The sequence below is a fragment of the Thalia democratica genome, chromosome 4, assembly GCF_965202585.1.
Source record: "Thalia democratica chromosome 4, ktThaDemo2.hap1.1, whole genome shotgun sequence".
NCBI lineage: Eukaryota > Metazoa > Chordata > Thaliacea > Salpida > Salpidae > Thalia > Thalia democratica.
In genome coordinates this window covers 60,296,645-60,318,239 of record NC_139168.1, presented here as the reverse complement: position 1 = coordinate 60,318,239, position 21,595 = coordinate 60,296,645, and the positions used below count along the sequence as shown (strand labels likewise).

Sequence of the window (21,595 nt, the reverse complement as noted above, 5' to 3'; positions counted from 1 at the left end):
ATTATTTTTACACAGAACAGTGTATAAATAACTATATAAGTAAATCCTTATTTTATAAAGCGTTTTATATTTTAAAATTACGTTATATTAGATTTGATTTAAGAACATAAATAGGTAAGTTAAAATAAATTTACTGATATTTAAAAACTTCGTTTTGCTTTCTAATCAATTCTGAATTTATAGTTTAGTTGTAGATGAATAAAATGGCAATAAACAAATAAAACCTATTTGTTGCTTCTTTTTTAACTTTAGATGGTCGTAAGCATCAAAAATCAATTACAATCTTCTACAGATTTACAATTAAAATTTTTGTTTTTTTAAATAAACATACGACCCTTTATATTAGCACGTAGTTATTGGAATATAAATTATATAAACTGTATAAAATTCGCTTGTATATGTTTTGAATTAGAAGTTTTAAGTTTGCCAGAACATTAATATTTATCAAATTTAAGTTTTTTAAAAAGTTGCCATAAATGAACTTTTATACAGAAAAAAAACAATACAATACTAACAAGATTTAAGGTTTGAAGTTTTGTTTTTTGAAATGTGAACAAGAATAAAAAAGCTTGAATCGTTTATTTAATAGTTTTGGTATTAGTCTTGGCAACCACAAATTTCTCTAGTATGCAAGTGTTACAAGTATTGTATTGATTTTTAGTTTTTTCTTCTTCTTTGAGCAAAAATTAGTTTTTTAGATAATTTTTTGAGAAGTTAAAAATATATTTGTTTCCGTTACATAAAACAGAGAAATTTATAAAAAAAAATCAAACCTATTGTGAAAATATATTAATTTGTTTAAGCAACACAGCTTATTTTACAATAAATAGCTTATGGTCTCATGGTTACAGAATATATTAGAAATTTTGATGTGCTCGATGAATAGTGGAGTTTTTAATGTATAGTTTTATTGTTTTGTTTGCAAATGATGTCACTATTTTACTTATATGTCATCTTACTTCTCAATTTTTTGTATTGTTTTTTATTACTGAACTAAAAGATTTCAAGACTAATATTTTAATTTAAACGTTCAAAAGATTCTTCCTTACATCAGATCCTTTGAGATTTGAGTTTGACCATGTTTATTAGCGTAGATATTTTGTGTGATTAATAAGAGTCGGCGGCAGTTGTAATGTTTTAATGTTATTTGTATAATGTTTTCATTTGTAACATTATTCCAACGAGGTAAAAAGATAATACAGCAGATTGCTGAACAGAATATTAAGAACATCTTTATTCTATATCCTTATTTGATGACTTATGCATTTCGATGACTGAGAAGTCTTTTTGTGTATTCAGGTCCTTGAACCAAAAAAATTTAGCGGCTTTTCGTTTAAGTTCAACAAACCTTATATTGTCCCTAACGCCTCTTACAAAAATTTTTTAAACTACACCCTTATACCAAAACAACATTACCCAACTATATAAAAAAAATCCTAATATAATTTTTATTACTTTAGAAGTAAAAATAAAAAATAAGTAAACTATTAGCCAATCAGAAGCGACCTTACATCTGCTGCTGATGCGTTAATAAACTACTAAAAATATCTATTGTTAATCCTTTAATCAAAATTGTTTTCATAACGGGACGCCCCCTTTAAAGAAACCCCATTTTTAGTCAATTTATTTCATACATTTTAAACATAAAAAGTACAATAAAGTAATCATAATTGATGGCTTAAGTATCAGCCTAATTGCACTGTGTGATACTAAGTAAAAATCCTTGGTAGTTACCTAGGATGATGTAGCACCGATATCAAACTGAAGTTATGTTATGTGTGATGTCTATTTAAACCATAACTTTAGGCTTAAAATTCTAATATGTTTAGTATAAAAAGATACTTTGTTTTAAACAGGCTATATAAAAACTAAAATATAACTGAATTGATTTGTCATAAACTGAATAAAAAATGTTAGCACCATGATCAAAGTCAATATATATTGTATTTAATGTCATTTTTAACCATATTTTTTGGTTAAAAATCAATGTTTTAAGCCTAATATGTTTAATTTAAAAAGATACTTTGTTTTAAACAAGCTTTATAAATACGAAGTAAGAATTAAATTCAGTTATGATGAACTAAAATATTTAATCGACTTTATTTTATGATATTGTAATAAATATAAATTAATGTATTGATATAATTGCTTTATATTGTCAAATAAAAGCAAATAAATATTTAAGTTTTATTAGTTTATGATATATAAGTTTAATTTTGTATTTATAAAATACCAGTTTTCAGCCAAAAAATATGGTTAAAAATGACATTGAATATAATATATTTTCACTTTGATTTTGGTGCAACATCATCCTAGGGAATTACCAACTTTTCTGGTGTTGACTCGATAATCGAAAGGTTTTTTCGTGCACCAGGTCCTTGGACCAAACTTTTTGAGCGTTTTTTGTCATTCAATGAACAATAGTTTTACAACTGTTGTATAGTAAATAGTTTTTCAACTATATTAACAACTATTTACTTAAAAAAAAAAATTGTATATAATTATCATATCAGTGTTGCCTTTTTCAGGCCGGTCAGGGTAGTTTTGAATTTTTAGAAAATTGCATGCCATCTCAGGCTAGTTTTACATAAAAAAAGACAGCAAGTTTTTTTTGTATATAAATTAAGCTAGTTATAAGTTTTTTTTTTCACAAATTTACATTAGACTTTATATGAAAGCTATAATTATATACTACAATATATTTTTCACAAAAAAAAAAGTTATTAACTTTTGAGATATTGTCAGTTATGTAAAAAATTTTTGATACAAATGTATCTCGGAAAAACTTTTCATTGTCCTGGACAAGACATTAAAAGGTTTCCGTGGTGTACAACTCAATAACCAAAAGGTTTCTTTGTGCACCAGGTCCTAGGACCAAATATTTTATGTGCTTTTTTTGTCATTTAATAAACAATACTTTTTTTGTCGTTTAATAAACAATAGTCATTGCTTATGTTCTCAGAATTTTCAAAAATTCACTAAAAATCTATCTTCTTTATTTTTTGGTCAATTAACTTCAAATTTTCAGGAAATATGTTTTGAGTTAGTAGTAAAAAAATCTATTGCAAGAGTTAAAACAAATAACCACAAAATTTTAAGAGTTTTATGACCAAAAAAAAAAGTCAATTTATTATTTTTTTTAATAAAAAATTTACTACTCAAAATAGAAAAAAAAATCCTATAAAATAAGTTTTTATTATTTAGTTAAGATTTAACTAAAAAAGTTTTGGAAAGATTGCTTAAAAACTGTAGGAGAAGATAGATTTTCAATTAAATAGTCTTTTTTTGCCATTTACTTTGGTCCTTCCATAAGGAACCTATTGAGCTTTCTGACTTTATATCTTAACATCTCTAGAACTAATTTGAATTTTACAAAATGATAAAAAGCAACTGCTAGCTTAGTTAGATATCTTTAAAATAAGATCAACATGTAAAAAAAAGTCCCTTACATCCCTATACCCTTAATAATTGTAAATACAGTTAAAGGTATTATATCTTAAGTGTATAAATTAACAATATTATATTTATAAAATAATGACTGCGTTTTTTAGTTTTAAACAACTTATAAAGTTGTCTAATTGGAATACTTGATATTCTTTATTGTTAACTTGTTACTCTCCAAGTATGTTTTTGTAACTTAAAGTGTTTTTAATTTGTTATAGTATTTAAATTCTGCTGATATCTTTATAGTTACGCTTAAACAACAAACATTTTCTAGTTCAACAATCGTATTTTTACTTCAAACTCATAAAGAATAAATCTCATCATTTATGAGCATTATTAATTCTTTTTTTACTACTAGAAATGAATACAGAAAAAGAAAAAAAGTATGATAGACAGCTTCGTTTATGGGGAAACCATGGTCAAAAATCTTTATCTGAAGCATCAGTTTGCCTTTTAAATGTAACACCAACTGGAAATGAAGTTCTAAAAAATTTAGTATTGCCAGGTAAGAAATGAATAATAGTAATGGTTTTTTTTTTTGGACAATACTTCTGTACGTATTTTAAAATAACTATTTTCTCTAGTTTGTTGAAATACTTATTTAGAAACATTCATTTAGTAGTGATAATAACCTACAATAAATTAGAATAATTTACCAGTATCTTTAAACAAAATTGGTTTGTTTGAAAAAATGTTGTTTTGTTTAAAATTTATATGAAGTATTATAATTTTTTACCTATTTTAATGAAACAACTATATTTTTTTATTATCATTAAACTAAAGTTATTGATGAACGAATAGGTTTTTCAAGTTTGGAATTATTCTATTATCTTAAAACAAAAAAAAAAGATACAAAAGCCTTAAGATTTCATATTAAAAACAAACTTTAAAATTTGAAACTTACTATGAAAAACAGAAAGTATTAATAATTAGTGAGCTTGTAAATAATTAGTTTTATCCTGTATCAATAAGATATTCAAATATAATGTTCTTAAAAACTAATTTAAATTTAAAGTCACAATAATTTATAGTTATCCACAAAGTTTTCTATTTATATAAGTATAAAATGGGAAAAAAAATTGTTATCTATAGGTCTATTTATTTATAATTTTATATTTTTTTCATTTAAATTAAAATATAATTCTTATAAAATTAAAAAGATAAAAAATCATAACTGAACAAAAGTTTTAAGACTTTTAGTAGTAATTTTTATAAAAAAAAATTTCTATGGATTTTTATATAGAAAATATACTTGTCATAAAACTAAAATAAAATATATTTTAATTTCTTTAATTTGTTACAGCTTGTAGTTGTTTAGTAGATAAAAGTATGAAGTTTTAATAAAAAAAGAACTCTTTCTACTAAAATTACTTAATGAATATTTAAAATATAGGTTCTAAGGTTGTTTTAAAAAACCAGTTGGCTAAAATAAAAAAAAAACTATTTAATATATAAAAATTACATATTAACACCATATTTTTTTTGTTTATTTTTATTCTATAAGTCTAAGATTTTAAAAATATATACATACTTTAAGTAAGGTAGAAGAAAGTTATCCTAATTTTATAAAGTTTACTAGATTATCAATTAGAAAAAAAACATGCAACAATTACACATTTTTATTAAAAAAGTTATAAAATATACTTTTATTATGTTAAACAAATTTTTAAAATACAGTTTTTAAACAATGAATATAATAATAAAATATCTTTTTGTTAAAGTAGTAGTTTAAAAGTTTTTTTAAACTTTATTTTTGATTTTAAAGACACTAAAATTTGAACTATGCAAAAACCCTTCAAATGCCTTGCAACAACTGGCATTACTTTTGTTATAGATGGATTTTTTTAGTTTAGTTTAAAGCATTTTATGCACTAGACACTTGGCTCTTAACCCAAACATTTCTTAAGCATCAATTCAAATTTTTTTTATTTGTTATTTCCAGTTGTGGACCCACTGTCATGTACACTTACAAAATACGTTTCTTTTATCCATATCATTTTTAATAATTATGTAATTAACAAAATAGTAACAATATACTTTAATGTTTTGAAATATTTTAAAAACAATACTTTTTAATGAACTTTTTACATAGAAAATATTATTGTTTTAAAAAATAATCTTTTTGATAAAACTTGTTCAATTAGTTAGTCAAAAGTATTTATCAATAATAATATTCTGATTAGATTACATTATACTTAATATGACATGCATAAAAAGCTTGTTTAACACGTAACAAAACAGTATTAATACTAAACTTCATCTATTAACATTCTCACTTGTAAAATTTTTGAATTAACTGCCATAAGAATGATTAGTTCACTTAAAACTTGAGATTGAGTCAATTTAAAAATACAGTGAGGTTTTTAATTTCCCTTATTTTTGCTAACTATTATTTTTGAATTAGTGAAAATTGTATCAAGTTGAAGTAATATTTAGAAAATTAAATCAGTTTAGACATATTCTCGATTTTTTCAAATAAATTTAGAAAAACTATTTTTACATATTATTTAAAATAGTAACCTTTTGTAGATTTAATTTATTGAGTAAGCTCCTGAAAAAGCTACTTAAAGTCTCTAGAAATTTAACAAACTTAGCAGTCAGCAAACTGAGGCCAACGAACATGTAATTCTGGCTTGCTAAACCAGAAATAATTGAAACCTACACTAGAAATTCTATTTTTTTCTGTAATTAAGAATAAAAAATAACTCCCTGACATAATTAACAGGAAGTATAAAGCTTAGACCAGATATTTTCTGAAGTCTGGAGTTTTGAAACTAAGACTAGGTATTATGGTGTTTGTAATAAAGATAAGAGATCATGATACTAAAATTAAAACTACAGCAAGCTAAGATTTTTGTTAAAAATTCTTTCTCCATTTAATATATCAAATAATTTAATAAAAAATAGTTTTTTTTTTCATAAAATTGTTTAAAAAAATTGTAATTTCTTTTTTAATAATAGTAATGGATGATATTACTTAAAATTTTTTCTCAGGTTTGATTTGATAATTTTAATATACATATAGTTAGTACTTATGTCACGAAGGCAACTATGTTCATAATTAAACATTATGAGTAAAAGTTTATTCTAAATTCATATTTTTTTGTTACTTCAAATTTGTGTAGCAATAGTGTATAGTAGCTCCTTATAAGTGGTATTATTATTATTATTGGAGTTTATTGTGCAAAGATGGACTCGGGCATTAAAACCCGAGCCGCTTAAACAATACACACGAAAAAAGAAACAAACAAATTACATTCAATGAAAACTAAAATCTAAAAACAACACAGTAAAAAAAATAAAATAAAAAAATTACAAACAAATAGTCCTGTACGATAAATAATAACTTAGTATGCACATAGAACAAAACGAAATAAATTCTCATATAAAAACCTATGCATAGACTAGAAAAGATTACACATTACTATTTGTATTAATTACTTATTTTTTTTAGAAATGAAAGTAGTCTGTGTATAAACTATTTACCTGTGTACAAACTTAAGTTTAGTTCTAAAAACATTTCCAGAATTTTTTTTTTTCAAAATTTCTGTAGAGTAATTTTTTTAAAGCTTGTATGTACAATGTACATCTATACTTGAAAACAACTAAGTCATAAGATGGACAATTTTTATATTGGATTTTTTGGTCAGATATTGTATTGTAAGATATTAAATTTGTAAACAACTTGAATGTTATTATTTATTCCTGTGCTGCAATTTTATGATTTTAATTTTTTTAATTATTGTTTTTACATAAAAAAAGTGGTTATTATTTAAATTGTTGTCACTTACTTAAAGCTCGTTTTTATTGATTTTATATAAAGGTTTTAATGACAAAACGCTGAGCAATTTTGTAGATTTGTTGATTATATTGTTATATGAAAATTTAGATTTTAGAATTAATTTGATGTATGTTTTTATGAATACAATTGTTTTAATTCATTTAAGATTTTTTATTTTTTCAATTGAACAATATAATTACATTATAATTGATACTTCTAATTTTTTAAGGAATTGGAAACTTCATTATAGTTGATGATACCAAAATAAGTTGTGAAGATGCTGACAATGATTTTTTTGTTCCCTTTGATCAAGTTGGCAAAAATAAAGCTGAAGTTTGTACTTATGATTTTTTTTTGTGTATGATTGTTAACCTGCAAGAGTATCTAGCTATTTTAGGAATAAAAACACAATTATAATACCTTCTTTTTTATTTAGAGAAAATTGAAAAGTATTTTAACTTTTTACTCTAACACCTATGTTTATTACAGAAATTTAACACATGATCCATTCAAAAACATTTTTATTCAAACAAACAAACAAGTAAAATCAAAGATGTTTTTGCTAAATCTTATCAACTACTTATGTTAGCAACTTATTTTAAGATTAAATTTTGAGTAAATAAATAGTTAAAGGTTTCATCAGAAAAAAAAAATCAATTAACACTAATTAGCATAAGTGAGCAAAATTAATTAGACATTCACAATTCATAACTACATATTTATAAATAGTTACACTGTAATTTAACTTAAATAAGCAACAATAACAAACCAAACAATAACATAAGCAACAATAACAAAACAAACAATAAAATAAGCAACAAAATTGAAATAAAATAAAATTCATAACAACTTACAAAGATTATAATTATAAACTTACCAGGGGCGTAGCGTAGGGAGGGACACTGGCGCATGCGTGCCACCAAGAAAAAAAGTAAAAAAAAGAATGTAATATCTTTATCCTTTATTTTTTCTGCTTGATTTGCCTTTTTTCAACTATTTTTATCTAGTATTCGAAAAATTAAACAAAAATTTGAATACCCATTAGTGACAAGTTAGAGAAATTACCCAATATACTGATTCGGTGCAAACGAAAATGCGCACCAATGTTGTGATGAAAAACTCCAATCTGAAAATTTTTATAACTTCATTAACTTCATAAAAATTTAGACTCAAAAAGTACGCAACTAATAAGTGCACTGCTGTAGTATAAGCTTATGGCAGATTTTTTTAAAGGAAAATTAAACAATTTTGCAAGTTTTTTTTTATTCTGCTAGTTTTCTGAATTTTATTTTTGTAAACATACAAGAAAAAGCGTGTCGGCTTATGAGAAATAAACTTTGTTTGTGTTTTTTTATTGTAAACAAATACAATCAGATTAATTAAATTTAAAAAGTATACTTTTAACTATTATACAAAGTTGTAATTTACTGTAATAACAGTTATAAAGTTGGTCAACTTTAACTTCTGTGTAACTTGATTTAAATTATGTGCAATGAGGTGTTGTTATCACTGTTGTATTGTATATTAAAGAGATTTTAATATTTTCTTCGTAAATAAAACAGTTACTTTCGTTTTATTGAATGTATTCATTATTAAAGATATAAAGTTTACTGTATAGTAAAAATAATTTTTATTTAGTAAGTTTACATTTGTGCAAGTAATTCTAATGAAGTTTATACTTTTTTAATTGTTTAATTTTGTAATATAAAAATATTTTTTAAAACAGTTACTTTGAACTTAATTTACTTGATGATTTTTTTTTCAATTATATTACTTATAAAAAGATCTTTTTACAACTAATTACAAAAGTTTTAATTTATGATTTTTTTTAAGAAAAAAATTTGCGCACCCCCTGACCAAAATACCACGCTACGCCACTGAAACGTACTGTTGCTTACACAAAATAGGTTTAAACGTTTTTATAAATAAAGATTTCAAAACACTTAGATGGTAATCATTACGAGCTTTACTTATAATTGAATAATAACTGTCATTATAATACTTTGCACAATCAAAGTTGTTTAATAAGTGTTTGGCATTAATTTAAAAAGGTTTTAAGTATGTAATTGCAAATGCGCACCGATGTTGATAAAAACTTTATAAGGAAAAATTTTATAAGTTTATTAACTTCATAAGAATTTAGACTCAAAAAGCACGTAATTAATATAGCGCACCGCTGTAGTATAACCTTATAGCAGATTATTTTCTACAAAAAGTTTACAAAAATGTGTCACGCTTAAAGAAAAATTAAACAATTTTACAATTTTTTTTTATGCTACATTGTTAAGACATTGCTAGTTTTCTGAACTTTATTTTTGTAAACATCAATAAAAAGCGTGTCGACCTATGAGAAATAAACTTTGTTTGTGATTTTTATTTTAAACAAATACAATCAAATGAATTAAATTTAAAAAGTATACTTTTAACTATTTTACAAAGTTGTAATAAACTGTCATAACAGTTATTAAGTTGGTCTATTTTAACTTCTGTGTAACTTTATTAAAATTATGTGCAATGATGTGTTGTTATCACTGTTGTTTTGTATATTAAAGAGATTGATATTTTTGTCGTAAATAATACAGATACTTTCGTTTTATTGAATATATTAATTTTTAAAGATATAAAGTTTACTGTAAGTAATAATACAATTTTTGTTTAGTAAGTTAACATTTTTGCAAGTATAAGTAATTCTGATGAAATTTATACTTTTATTTAATTGTTTAATTTTGTAATATATAAATATTTTTTAAAACAGTTAACGAACTTATTTTACTTAATAAATTTATTTCAATTATATTACTTATAAAAAGTTTTTTTATAGCTAATTACAAAAGTTTTAATTTAGAGGATTTTTTGAGAAAAAATTTGCGCACCCCCTGACCAAAATACACGCTACGCCACTGATACCTATGTTTATGTTCAAAGATTTGTTTGGTTCCTAAGTATTATGATTCTTTGTTTTTTATTTAGTTTTAGATTTAGGAAAACTTTCCAATACGAGTTTTCCTTATACTTATGAAGTGCATACTAGTTAAAAACACACTTAAATGCTGATTAACCCTTATTTTATAACTATTGAATTAGCTTAAAAATATCAAGTAATAACCATAATAAAGTTAAAGAAAAACAATCTTAAATAGTTTAAAATCTTTTAATATAGAAATTCGGGTGCCAACAATTCAAATTGGACAATTCAAGTTCTTAAAAATAATTAAAGGACCGCAACTCAAAAATTAATAAACAATTTTTATATTTGTAAAATTTAAAACCATTCTTTGAGATGTCGGTTGAATAAATTTTAAAATATTTTTTTTAGTAATTTTAAACATTTTCCTTAAAACTTTTTTTTTTCTTTAAACAAAAAATGTGTTTGTAGTTATCATTTAAACCTTCATACGTTTTTTTGTTTCAAAAATATATTACTTTTTGAGTTTTGGCCAATTTAGTAATTTTTAAGAATTCGAATTGTCATGTAGCCCAGAAATTCTAATTTTCTAAAAAAGTTAGATGAAAAATTTTAAAAAGACCCAAAAAAGAACACTTTTTTCCATAAAAAAAATTATGCATAAGTAGTTTTAACTTCAACAAATATTAGTTTATTGAGGTTTAAAAAAATTGAGTATAAAAGATAAACACGTTGGTAATTAAGTTAAATTTTATGCTATGTTTACACAGTTTTTTCGATAAGAAGACTTGTGAAATTTTATTTAAAATTAATTTTTACGCTAGCTTAATACAAAACTATTACTTGCTAATTATGAAATTAATTACAATAATAAATTTTTTTCAAATAACAGTGTGCTGCAGAATTGCTAAAAGAAATGAACCCGGACGTAGTAGGCAGTTTTTCACTGATGAAGCCAGAAGTCATGATAAACGACAATCCTTCCTTCTTTACAAAGTTCACGCAAGTCATTGCTTGCAACATGGACGAGCAAAGTTTAATAAAGTTGAGTCATATCTTATGGAAAAGTGACATTCCTCTTGTATTGTGCCACTCGTTTGGTTTTGTAGGTGAAGTTTTGAACAATGTTTAAAAAATTCTCATTCTGTTTTTAAAGTGTATTTTTTTAGGGAATAAATTTAAATAATAAGTTTTAAATTTAAAAGATTTAATTTTAAGTTGGATATTTTTCAACAATTTTTATCAATAATGAAATTAAAACTTTGACAATACTTTAAATTAATTTTATTATTAAATGTTTATATTTTTATGAAATATTTCGAAATTATACAGTTTTTGATATTTTAAAATTAACAGATAACTTTTTAAATTAAATTGAAAAATAGGCTATAATTTAAGATACGTTTATTCTTTACAAATAGTATTACATAGTTACAAGTTAAAAAAAAGAGTGAATATCAAAAAAAATTTTTTTTTTAAGGTTACACGAGGTTAATTTACAAGGAAATGTGTGTTGTGGAGTCACACCCAGAACACCCTGACTACGATTACAGGTTGTTTTCTCCCTTTCCTGAACTCCAGAGCTACCTCACCTCCATCGATCTGCACTCGATGACTTCCAAACAGCACAAGCACGTTCCCTACCTCGTCCTAATGCACAAGTTCCTGGACTCCTGGAAACAGCAAAATAACGGGGAAGTGCCTAAAACATACAAGCAGAAGAAATTGTTCGGCCAATTCATAATGGAAGGCCGACTGAAAAACGAAAACGGTGTTTTTGAAGACGAGGAAAATTTTTCTGAGGCGCTCACTAAAGTCAACAAAGCTTTAGTGCCCCTGAATTTCTCAAATATAAAAAAACTAATCACTGACCCCTCGGTCATGGACCTCAACCCATTCAGCAAGCCGTTTTGGGTGCTCTGTCGCGCACTCAAGTGCTTTCACACGGAAACGGGCACAGTACCTCTGGCGGGGACGCTTCCGGACATGGTTTCGGACTCGGAAGGATACATTGAGTTGCAGAAGGTGTACCAGAAGAAGGCGACAGAGGACTTGGAAAAGATGGCAGTTTTTGTGGAAAACGCGTACAAGGAGATGGACTGCATGGACATGGACAATCGTGTTGGGCGCGAGGACATAAAGAGGTTCTGCAAAAACGTGCAAAACCTGAAAGTGGTCAGGTTTATAAATGGTTGACTGTTTAAGTAAAATTTTGTATTTTTTGTATATGATCAGGGTTGCCACTCGGTCAGGAAAAGTCAGGAAATCAGGAAAAGTCAGGAAAAATTAAAAAAAAATGACAAAAGTCAGGAAATTTGATAAAATAAAAAAAAAAGTCAGATTTTGTCAGTTTAAATTTACAAAAATCCTTGTTTTCCAAAGCCTTCAAATGGTAAAAATTAATTAAAAGTCCTTTAAAGTCAAAAAAAAAAAATTAAAAAATTTTCCTAGAAATTTACAAAATTATTTAACTTCCAATGCCTTCATCTGGTATAAATTAGTACATTATACTTAAAACTGCAAAAATTTTCTATTAACATATTGAACAAAAGACCTACTTTTACCCTACTTGAACAAGCAGATTTTGTAAGCTTTTTAGTATTAATGATCTGTAATAAGGACACTTCCATAGTGAAACTGTGATACATACAAAAAGTTTATCTAGCATAATTTTAGAATCAAAGTGTTTTTTGTTCAAGTAAATAATTGAGTTCTTTATAACTAAGCAGTTAGTTTAGTATTTTATGTAACAAGTTAATGTGTATACTTTACCTCTTTATAATTTTTTCAAAGTTGTTTAAATTTATAAAATAAGTTATAAGACAGGTATATGCCAAGATTAAGTTCATTTGTATTTTTTGTTGAGTAACTTAAGTTTTTAAAGTAAATAAGAGTATATTTATTTGTCACAAATTTTATACTAAATGATAAGAGGAAATATTTTATAAATGAAAGTAAAAATAAATGAGTGCCAAAAGAAAAGAAATGAAGCCCACAAGTTGTGGCTTGATTTAAAGAAAAGATTCTCTTCAACAAGTGTAGCGGCAGCAGATGAGAGCAATTTAAATAAAATGAGGCAAATGATTATAAATGCCAAGAAAATGAAGCGGAATGCAGTTCAGATGAAGGAAACCATATCTTCATTAGATGAAGAGGTTGAAGTGCTAATAAAAAACGGAAAAAATAAATTTTAGTACACACATTTAAAAAAACAGTATTTGATTAAGTTCTTTATTGTTTTAATGTTTTAACTGTAAAAGTTCGTTATTGTTTTAAGGTTTGAGTTGTGAAAGCTCCTTATTGATTTAAGGTTTTAATTGTTAAAGTTACTTATATGTTGTTTCGTTTATTTAGATACATTTATGCTAGGAAATACTAAAAAATTGCGTCTTTTTTCAGATAAGCTCTGTTTTAAGGTAATACTACAAGTATTTTGCTGATAGAGCTGTTTATTACAAACATTAATCATACACAGATGGTTTAAGTGATGTACAGGGTTCGTGCGCGAAATTTCTTTTCATTTAGCCTGACAGAGACCTATTTAGCCTGACATTTTTTTAAAGTAGAAAAAATCACCTTCAGAAGGCATTTTGGGTATCAGGGGGTCTTAATTAGCAAATTAACACAATAAAAGTATTCACAAAACTACTTAGTATTCACAAAACTACTTTTAAGGAAAATAAAAATTTAAATGAATTATTTTTCAATATCTATCAATCCCTTACCCAGCAACTTGAATATTTTTAACTTGTCATTATAATTTCTGCTTCAATGAATTAATACCTTTATTAAATTTTGGGGTTTAGTTACATCCACCACTTCTCACCCATATACAAGGTTCGTGTCAATTAGTACTTGAATTCGTCAATTATAAGTTACATGACTGGACCAGAAGCTTTTATTAAAACAGAAATGTGAATAAGTCTGTAAAAGAAAAACAAAATGTAATTAAACACATCTCTCAAAAACTTTATGTTATCATTAAAGCATCTTAATTTTTAAAATAACTAATTAAAATAATCATGATATTACATAAGTAATTTTTTAGTCTTGTGAATATCTCTAATAACTTTGAATAAACAGAAAATAAAATATATGAACAAACTGCTAAGAGTATTAATCTATAAAGTTTTTGGTATAAAGCCTTTATATTAGAAATTAAAACAGTTTAACCAACTAAGCTCTGAAAAACAAAGCTCATGTAAACAAATTCAAACAAACAGTCAAGTTGTTGAACTAAACTGTAATGTTTAAACTGTACTTTTTTATGAATTTTTATAATTATGACGTATATAATCTACTAAAAACAAAATAATGAAGATTCTTAAAATTATTTTAGAGATTCAACAAAAGGTTTTAAGCACTTATTTTTACAAATGCTGACTGATTTTGTCTTTAATAACTAAATCTTTATTTAGAAATAAATTCACATCTCAATTTGATCTTAATTAAAAAAATTTCATGCATTTGAACTGACAAAAACTGAGATTCTCAAATTTTTAAACACAAAAACTGCTTAAGCCTGACGTTTTTCAACTTTTTTCAAAAAAAAATGATTTAGCCTGACTTAGCCTGACGCGCACGAACCCTGGACGTACTGGAAGTTTGATGATAGAATTCAGCAAAAAACTGTTGTTTTAACCTGTATTAAAATTGGATTGAAAGCTTTATATAGTTTCAAGTGTTAGATTATGTATTTTAGAATAGGTTTGATTTAAGAGTTTGATTTTAAAAAGTCAGGAAAATTTTGGTAAAAAGTCAGGAAAAAGTCAAGAAATTTTTCCTAGCTTGATCAGTGGCAACCATGTATGATACATTTTTATATCAGCAAAGAGTAAGAAACATTTTAAGTTGGTTGATAACTTAAAAATGCATTTTGAAACAAATTTAAAGAATATATTATAGTAGGAATGAAAATTTGATTCTTGTTATACCCAGTAAACCTATAGTTAAAAGTTCAGATAAATTTTACGCTATACTATTTTCCATTTTTAAAAACAAATCTACTTTTTAGGTTATACTGAGAAAGTAAAAGATTATAATGTAATTAAAAATGTTTTGTAGTATGTTTTAGTAAGTAAGTTTCTTTTAATTAAAAACTTGAAATTTATATCACTTCCTTGTGTATCATAACTGAAAAAAGTTAATGAAACATTAAACAGATCCAAAAGTCTAGAAGATGAATTTAAAACTCGCTTAGGAAACGATATTTTGGAAAGAATCAAAAGTGGCAACGAAGAAAACCTGATGTGGTACGTAGTCGTCAGATCTGTTCAGAGATTCACAAGTCTACATTCTAGACTACCTAACAATTGTGATTTTGACAAACTTAAAGTAAGCATTTTTTAATTGATAATTAGTTTAACTCCTAGTATCATAACAAATTTTGTTGAATACTATTAATGGTTGCACGACTATTTAAAAAAAGTGTACCTAACTGTTAAAAGCATCTTGAACTATTTTCTTATAATTTTATTATTAAAACTGTTGTTAAAAGAAATAAGTATATTCAAATGAGTTATGTTTCTAAAGCTGTAAAAATAATTAAAGGGTAGCAAAAAAATCTAGAATCCTGAAAAAAAAACAGGAATTTAAGAACTTACACGAATAAAACTTGGAAAAACATGGAATTTAAGAAATTTAAAAAAAACCTAGAAAAACCTGTAATTTTAAAATTATTTTTACATGTAAAGAAACCAAATTTTGATTAGATACAAAAAATTAATCATTAAGTTAAATTTTTTTATTGTACTATTATTCTGTTTTTCATAGAAAGCAAATTTAAAGTAGCTTTACAGTTTATTCTCAATATTGTTATACTATAGGAAACAGCTTTTTAAACTTAAGCTTAATGTTATACTAAACGTTAAAATGATGGAATGGAGGTAGTCTGCCTCTTTTGATTTTGAAAACTTAACAGTTTTTGAAAATTTGATCAAATAAAAATTAAAAATGGTTAGGAACCATTAAAAAACCACTGAAAAAGTCTTTCACAAAACATTAACATTGAAAAGATTTTTCGTTTATTTAATAAACGAAAGGTCTTTTCACTCTTAGTGTTTTGTAAAAGACTGAGACAGTGGTTTTTAATTGTTCCTAACTGTTTTTTATTTCTATTTATATTAAAAGTGGACAAAAAAACTAGTTTTTTAAAAACTTAAAAGAAATTTAGGAAGCCTTTAAGAAATTCATAAAAAAACTTATAATGAAAAGTATGGTATTTTAAGTAGACTAGAAAAAATGTTGTTGATTAAAAGATTTTATAAAAAAGAAATAATTTTTTAGTGTTGTGCTTCAAGCTTGATATCAGATTGGGGACTTTCATGCGGAAATCTTGATAAAAGTTTAAGTAAATACTTAGAAGAAACATGCAAGTACGTTTAAAATAGTACTATATAAATAACATTTTTATTTTTGTAAAGTATAACTAACAGCTATTTTAAAAAGATAAGTTTAAAAGATGACGAAGTTTGTTTAATAGATAACAAACAATACTTGAACCCAAACTTTAAAAATAATTGAATACATTGACATCAAACTGTAATTGTTAACACTTATTACAAATTTTAAACTATTCTATTTTTATAAGAATCATAAGTTGATAATTCGTTTGCTGTGAAATTCAGTAACTATCTGATTTTTTAAATAAATATTTTTAAAGTTTAAACTATATACCTGTATGCACTACAGAAATTTTTGAAGAATTTTTGTGATTTTTTAAAAGTTGGTTATCACAATTTTTAATGTGCTTTCTGAAACAACATATTTATTTTTTTGACTTAGTTTTCTCTTAAATATCTACTCGTTGAACAAGTAGTTAAAATTAGTTTATTTGTATGTTTTTAGTTTATCATTTACAGTCTTTGGTTGCCGTAAAACCTGTAAAAACCTCGAGTTAAAGAATTTAATCAAAAAAACCTAGAAAAATCTTGGTTTTGAGAAGTTTTGAAAAAATACTTGAGTTATGAACAAAAATCACGGAAACTTTGAGTTTTTTAAAATTAAAGTTACAAAAGTTTAAAAAAAAATTAGTAGTAATTTTTACACTTTAAAACTTTAAAAAATTGTATATAGCTTCATTTCGCTTTTAGATATAAAGTAATAGTTTTCTTGAGCATATGATTATAGTTGATAAATTTTAAAAACTTGAAAAATTAAATATTACAAAAATTAGTAGGATTGTAAGCTAAATAGCACATTTATGAATACATCACAAAGTAAGTTATTTTGGACAACTTATTTAAAAAGAGATCCTTAAAGCAAACTTAACAGAAAAGATTTAATGTTTATTAAAACAAGCAGTACTTGTAAAAAGTACATAAACCTTTTCAACAAACTTTTAGTTTTCCATGATGAAATTCTTTTTTACAGTGTAACTTATTACTCCCTGTAACTACGTTCCAACCAAGTTAACATTGTGACGTCACACAGGTACAACGGAACCGAGCTGAACTCGGTGGCGTCGTTCATGGGAGGCGTGGTGGCGCAGGAGGTGATAAAGCTGATCACGTGCCAGTACGTTCCAATATGCCACACCTTTGTGTACAATGGCATCACTTCAACCACCAGCTCGTTTGATATTTGATAAAATTGATTGGAACTTTGTTGGTGGTCAACTGATGTTTTGTTTTCAGTTGATTTTCGTAGGAAAGTTGTCTCGTTTCGTTTCATGATGCAGTGATTTTTATGTTGCACAACCTTGTGCATTTCGAATGCTTTTGTTTGTAATGCTATGTGGTATATTGAAGTGTGTATTTTATCTAGGAAACACAACTATCATTAATTTCAGCTTGGTTTACTTATTTGTGATAGAAAATAAGATTACCACATCAATAAACACGATAACGTTGTTTAAAGCATTATTTTGAATTTTTTTAAACTTGTTTCTTAAACTGCAATATTTTTATAAAGTCTGTAGTACTTAAACTTTATTAATTATGTATAATAGCTTATTCAGAAAAGTTTTATTATTTCATATTGTCTTTAGGTTGTGCTGCTTAGAGTGGTCTTTTTTTAATACTTGGTTACACTCAAAAAATTGTTATGTTTAAAAAATAGTAAATAAAACAACTACTACAAACATTTTTTTTGAAATATGTACTTCAAGGTACTTCAAATAAACTTTCAAAATTTTTATACAAAGTTTTTCATACTAAATTTCTATTAAAAAAATAGCTTACACTTTTATTTAACCTTAGTTAACAGCTAAAGCGTATGCATTAGGGTGCATCTGTTGTCCTGATCTTGAAATTTCGCTGAGTTAAATTTTTTGACGTTGGGAAATCACATGCATAGAAAGCACAAAAAAAGTTAGCTTGGAGCAAATTATTTTTGAAAATTTTGCTTTATATCGGGTTAAAAAGAGAAAAAAAGACCATAACACTAAAAAATTGTTTTCTCCTACGTTTTTTAAGATAATTACCTGAAAAGGTTAGGAAATGTTCCTTGCCATATTTATAAAGTTCTGTGTAAACAAAATTAAAAAAAAAAGAATGATAAAAAGAATAAGAAAATAACTGATTTTTTTGCGTTATTTTTGCATAAATTTTTTATTTTTTTTCAAACTTTGTTTATACAGAAATTTATAAATGTGGCAAGGAACATTTTCAAACCGTTTCAGGTAACTATCTCAAAAAACGTAGAAGAAAATGAATTCTTAGTGAAATAGTCCTTTTTTCTCTTAACAAATATACAAGTATAAAACAAAATTTTCAAAAGTAATTTTCGCCAACAGGCTTAAAGCTAGTAAGCTATTTTTTTTTTGTGCTGTCTATTTATGTAATTTCCCAACGCAAAATTCTAAAATTTTCATTTTTGAGGGGTAACAGATGCACCATAGTATGCATGTTAAAACGTGAGTATATGTACTGATTTATAAATATAAAAATATCTTTAAACCAGATAAACAAGAGAAAAACGAATGTAAGAAGTAGGTTTATTTTTTTTAGTATTAGATAACAAATAGCTTTAAAAAAAAACTGTGAACTAGCTTTTTTCAATTGATAAATTAAAAATTATTTACTCCTCTTAATAGCTTAAGAAAAAATATCTAAATTTGTTTTAATATATCTATTACTAGAAAATTCTAGAACATTGTTTTAAACGTATCAGTAAACATTATGTAGTTTTTAAGAATTAAAAGTAAGACAAAATTATTTCGATTTATGACACTTTTTTTGTGTTAAACTAGATATTAAGCTAAATAATTAGGCATATTTATTTAAAAAAAACTAGTGATCTACTGGATCCAAAAATTTTGGATCTGGCCGAATTCGGATAATTTTATCTAATTAGGATCAGGCCGGATACTTGGATCCGGTAGATCACTAATTAAAAGTAAAACAGTATAAAATATATCTAACAGTTTGGTAACAACAACATAAGTTACCAAAAGACCGATTCTTATTTGAAATACCTATAGTTTAAAAATTTAGAGGTTTTATTTTGTACTTAAAACTTCATACCTTATATAATTAATTTATAAAATACCTACAGTTATGTTTAAATTAGATTTAAAAAAGCAATAAGTCATCTTTATGGTATTTCTAAAGAATTGCTATATCTTTAAATTCGAAGTTGAAAATTTCTGGGTGTGATTTCGAAGCTTGTTTATATTTATTTCAATATCAGTTACATAGAAATGTAAACGTTTATAAGCATTTTTTGTAAAACAAACTAGTAATTGATAATATATTGATAAAAATATGAAATTGATATGTAATGCTAAAAGTAAAACATAAAAATCAGTTAAACATTTAAGCTAGGTTTAGTTTTATTGTTTTGTTTCTTAAATAAACTATATTTATATACTATTTGCAACTTAATATCAATAGGTTGTTAATTTTGTTTTATATTTTATTACACAAAGCTTTTTAAAACTATACGAGTTTCATTGTCAAGTGATAAATTTAAATGAAATTTAAAAAAAAATTGGTAAGTGAACAGCTTAAAAATAAATTTAAATTATGACGTATGAATAAATTCAAATAAATACAAAATTTAGATAGATTTAGCAAGTAAAACTAAAGTAAAGATATGTTTTTTAATAGATTGTTAATAACTTTGTTTTTCCATTCAATGCTATTTGCGTATTTGAATAAGGTCGCTCTTCCTCAATCAATATTGACTCTTGGCTGTAGAGTTCGCTTTGCTTACATCGTTTCAAAACTTTAAAGTTTTGAATTATGTCAGATTTTTGACAGGGTGTGGAATTAAAAAGATGTTCAAATATTGCGCTGTTTTTATCTGTTGCGCTGTATATAAAACAAAATGAATAATCTATTGATATTAAGTTGCAAATGGTACATAAATACGTTCAAAAACCTTCCTATATTAGTACTTAAATAAACTATAGTTTTATATTTTCTTTACTAATTAAGAGTTGAATGCTTACATTGAAAAAATTTATGTAAAGCAGGATTACCTAAATCGGGCATTAATAGCAAGTCGGAAGGCTTAATAGTATTGTGACTAGTATTAAGCAATGATAATATTTCATTTAAAATACTTTAGGTTAAAATAATTTTAAAAATAAACAGTTAATATATATTGTTTATTGAAGAATAAAAAAAAGCGTTCAAAAAGTTTGGTCTAAGGACCTGGTGTACAAAGGAGCCTTTCGGTTATCGAGTCGTATACCACATGCTTATAAAGTTTCTTACGAGCTATTACACATAGTTTTTTTATCATTTAAATCTTTAGTGATAAACAATCAGTTAGACGAAAAGAAAAATGAAAGAAAATAAAACTAAACGAATATTAACTGAATTTTTTGTTTAATAATGTACTATGAATCTTGTTTAGTAACATATGAACTACAAAATATACATGTCACTTTATATTAACTTTTGAAAGTAGATAAAAAACAACATTAATAACAAACGTGTGAATACTTGAATTACAGGTTACAACTTCTTTAAAGAAAGTAATATGTAATACATTGAAATTTTCTAACAAAGTTTTATTTTATAAGTATTTTTGTTAAAAAGGCAATTTTTTATTTATCTAATAGTTTAACTTGAACAGTAAAAACAATTTTACATTTGAATAGTTAAATAAACTATTGTAAATTTTATATCTAAGAATTTTTAAAGAAGTGATTTTTATAATAACTGAACTTAACTTTTATAAAATATGAAGATAAATAATGTAAATTTTATGCCTTTAAAAAGAAAAAATATATATATAATAACTTTAACAGTAATGATATTAACGACAACAATATTCCTTCTATTAAAAAAAAAAAATTTTTTGAATACTTGTCCAAATGTTAGACTTTAATAATAGAAAGCAAGCAACATTTGCTAACATAAAAAAGAGATTTTTTTTCTTAATCTCCTCAAAAAAAAAAACTTAAGTTTGCTTAGAACAGTTATCTAAGCTTAATATTCAAATACCTTATTTTATGCTAAAGTAAAAACATCTATAACTATTGTTTTACATTTGCATGCAAAAAGAAAAAAAAA

General features: G+C 24.7%; 1 protein-coding gene across 1 annotated transcript; it reads left to right on the top strand.

The window, feature by feature from the left end:
• The first annotated feature begins 3,804 nt into the window (after nt 1-3,804).
• LOC145833876 (NEDD8-activating enzyme E1 regulatory subunit-like) lies at nt 3,805-18,081 on the top strand. Its single transcript, XM_082941112.1, has 7 exons — nt 3,805-3,949; nt 7,455-7,558; nt 11,023-11,239; nt 11,611-12,310; nt 15,293-15,464; nt 16,416-16,504; nt 17,562-18,081. The coding sequence occupies exons 1-7, from the start codon at nt 3,805-3,807 to the stop codon at nt 17,713-17,715; spliced, it is 1,581 nt and encodes a 526-aa protein (XP_082797238.1). The 3' UTR covers nt 17,716-18,081.
• The last annotated feature ends 3,514 nt before the right edge of the window (nt 18,082-21,595 follow it).

What these genes read in the sequence shown, in the direction of transcription:
- LOC145833876 (XM_082941112.1), top strand. Translation starts at nt 3,805, where the DNA reads ATGAATACAGAAAAAGAAAAAAAGTATGATAGACAGCTTCGTTTATGG. An exon ending in CAAAACCTGAAAGTGGTCAG is followed by an intron (nt 12,311 to 15,292) that starts GTTTATAAATGG and finishes AACATTAAACAG; the next exon opens with ATCCAAAAGTCTAGAAGATG. An exon ending in GTGATTTTGACAAACTTAAA is followed by an intron (nt 15,465 to 16,415) that starts GTAAGCATTTTT and finishes ATAATTTTTTAG; the next exon opens with TGTTGTGCTTCAAGCTTGAT.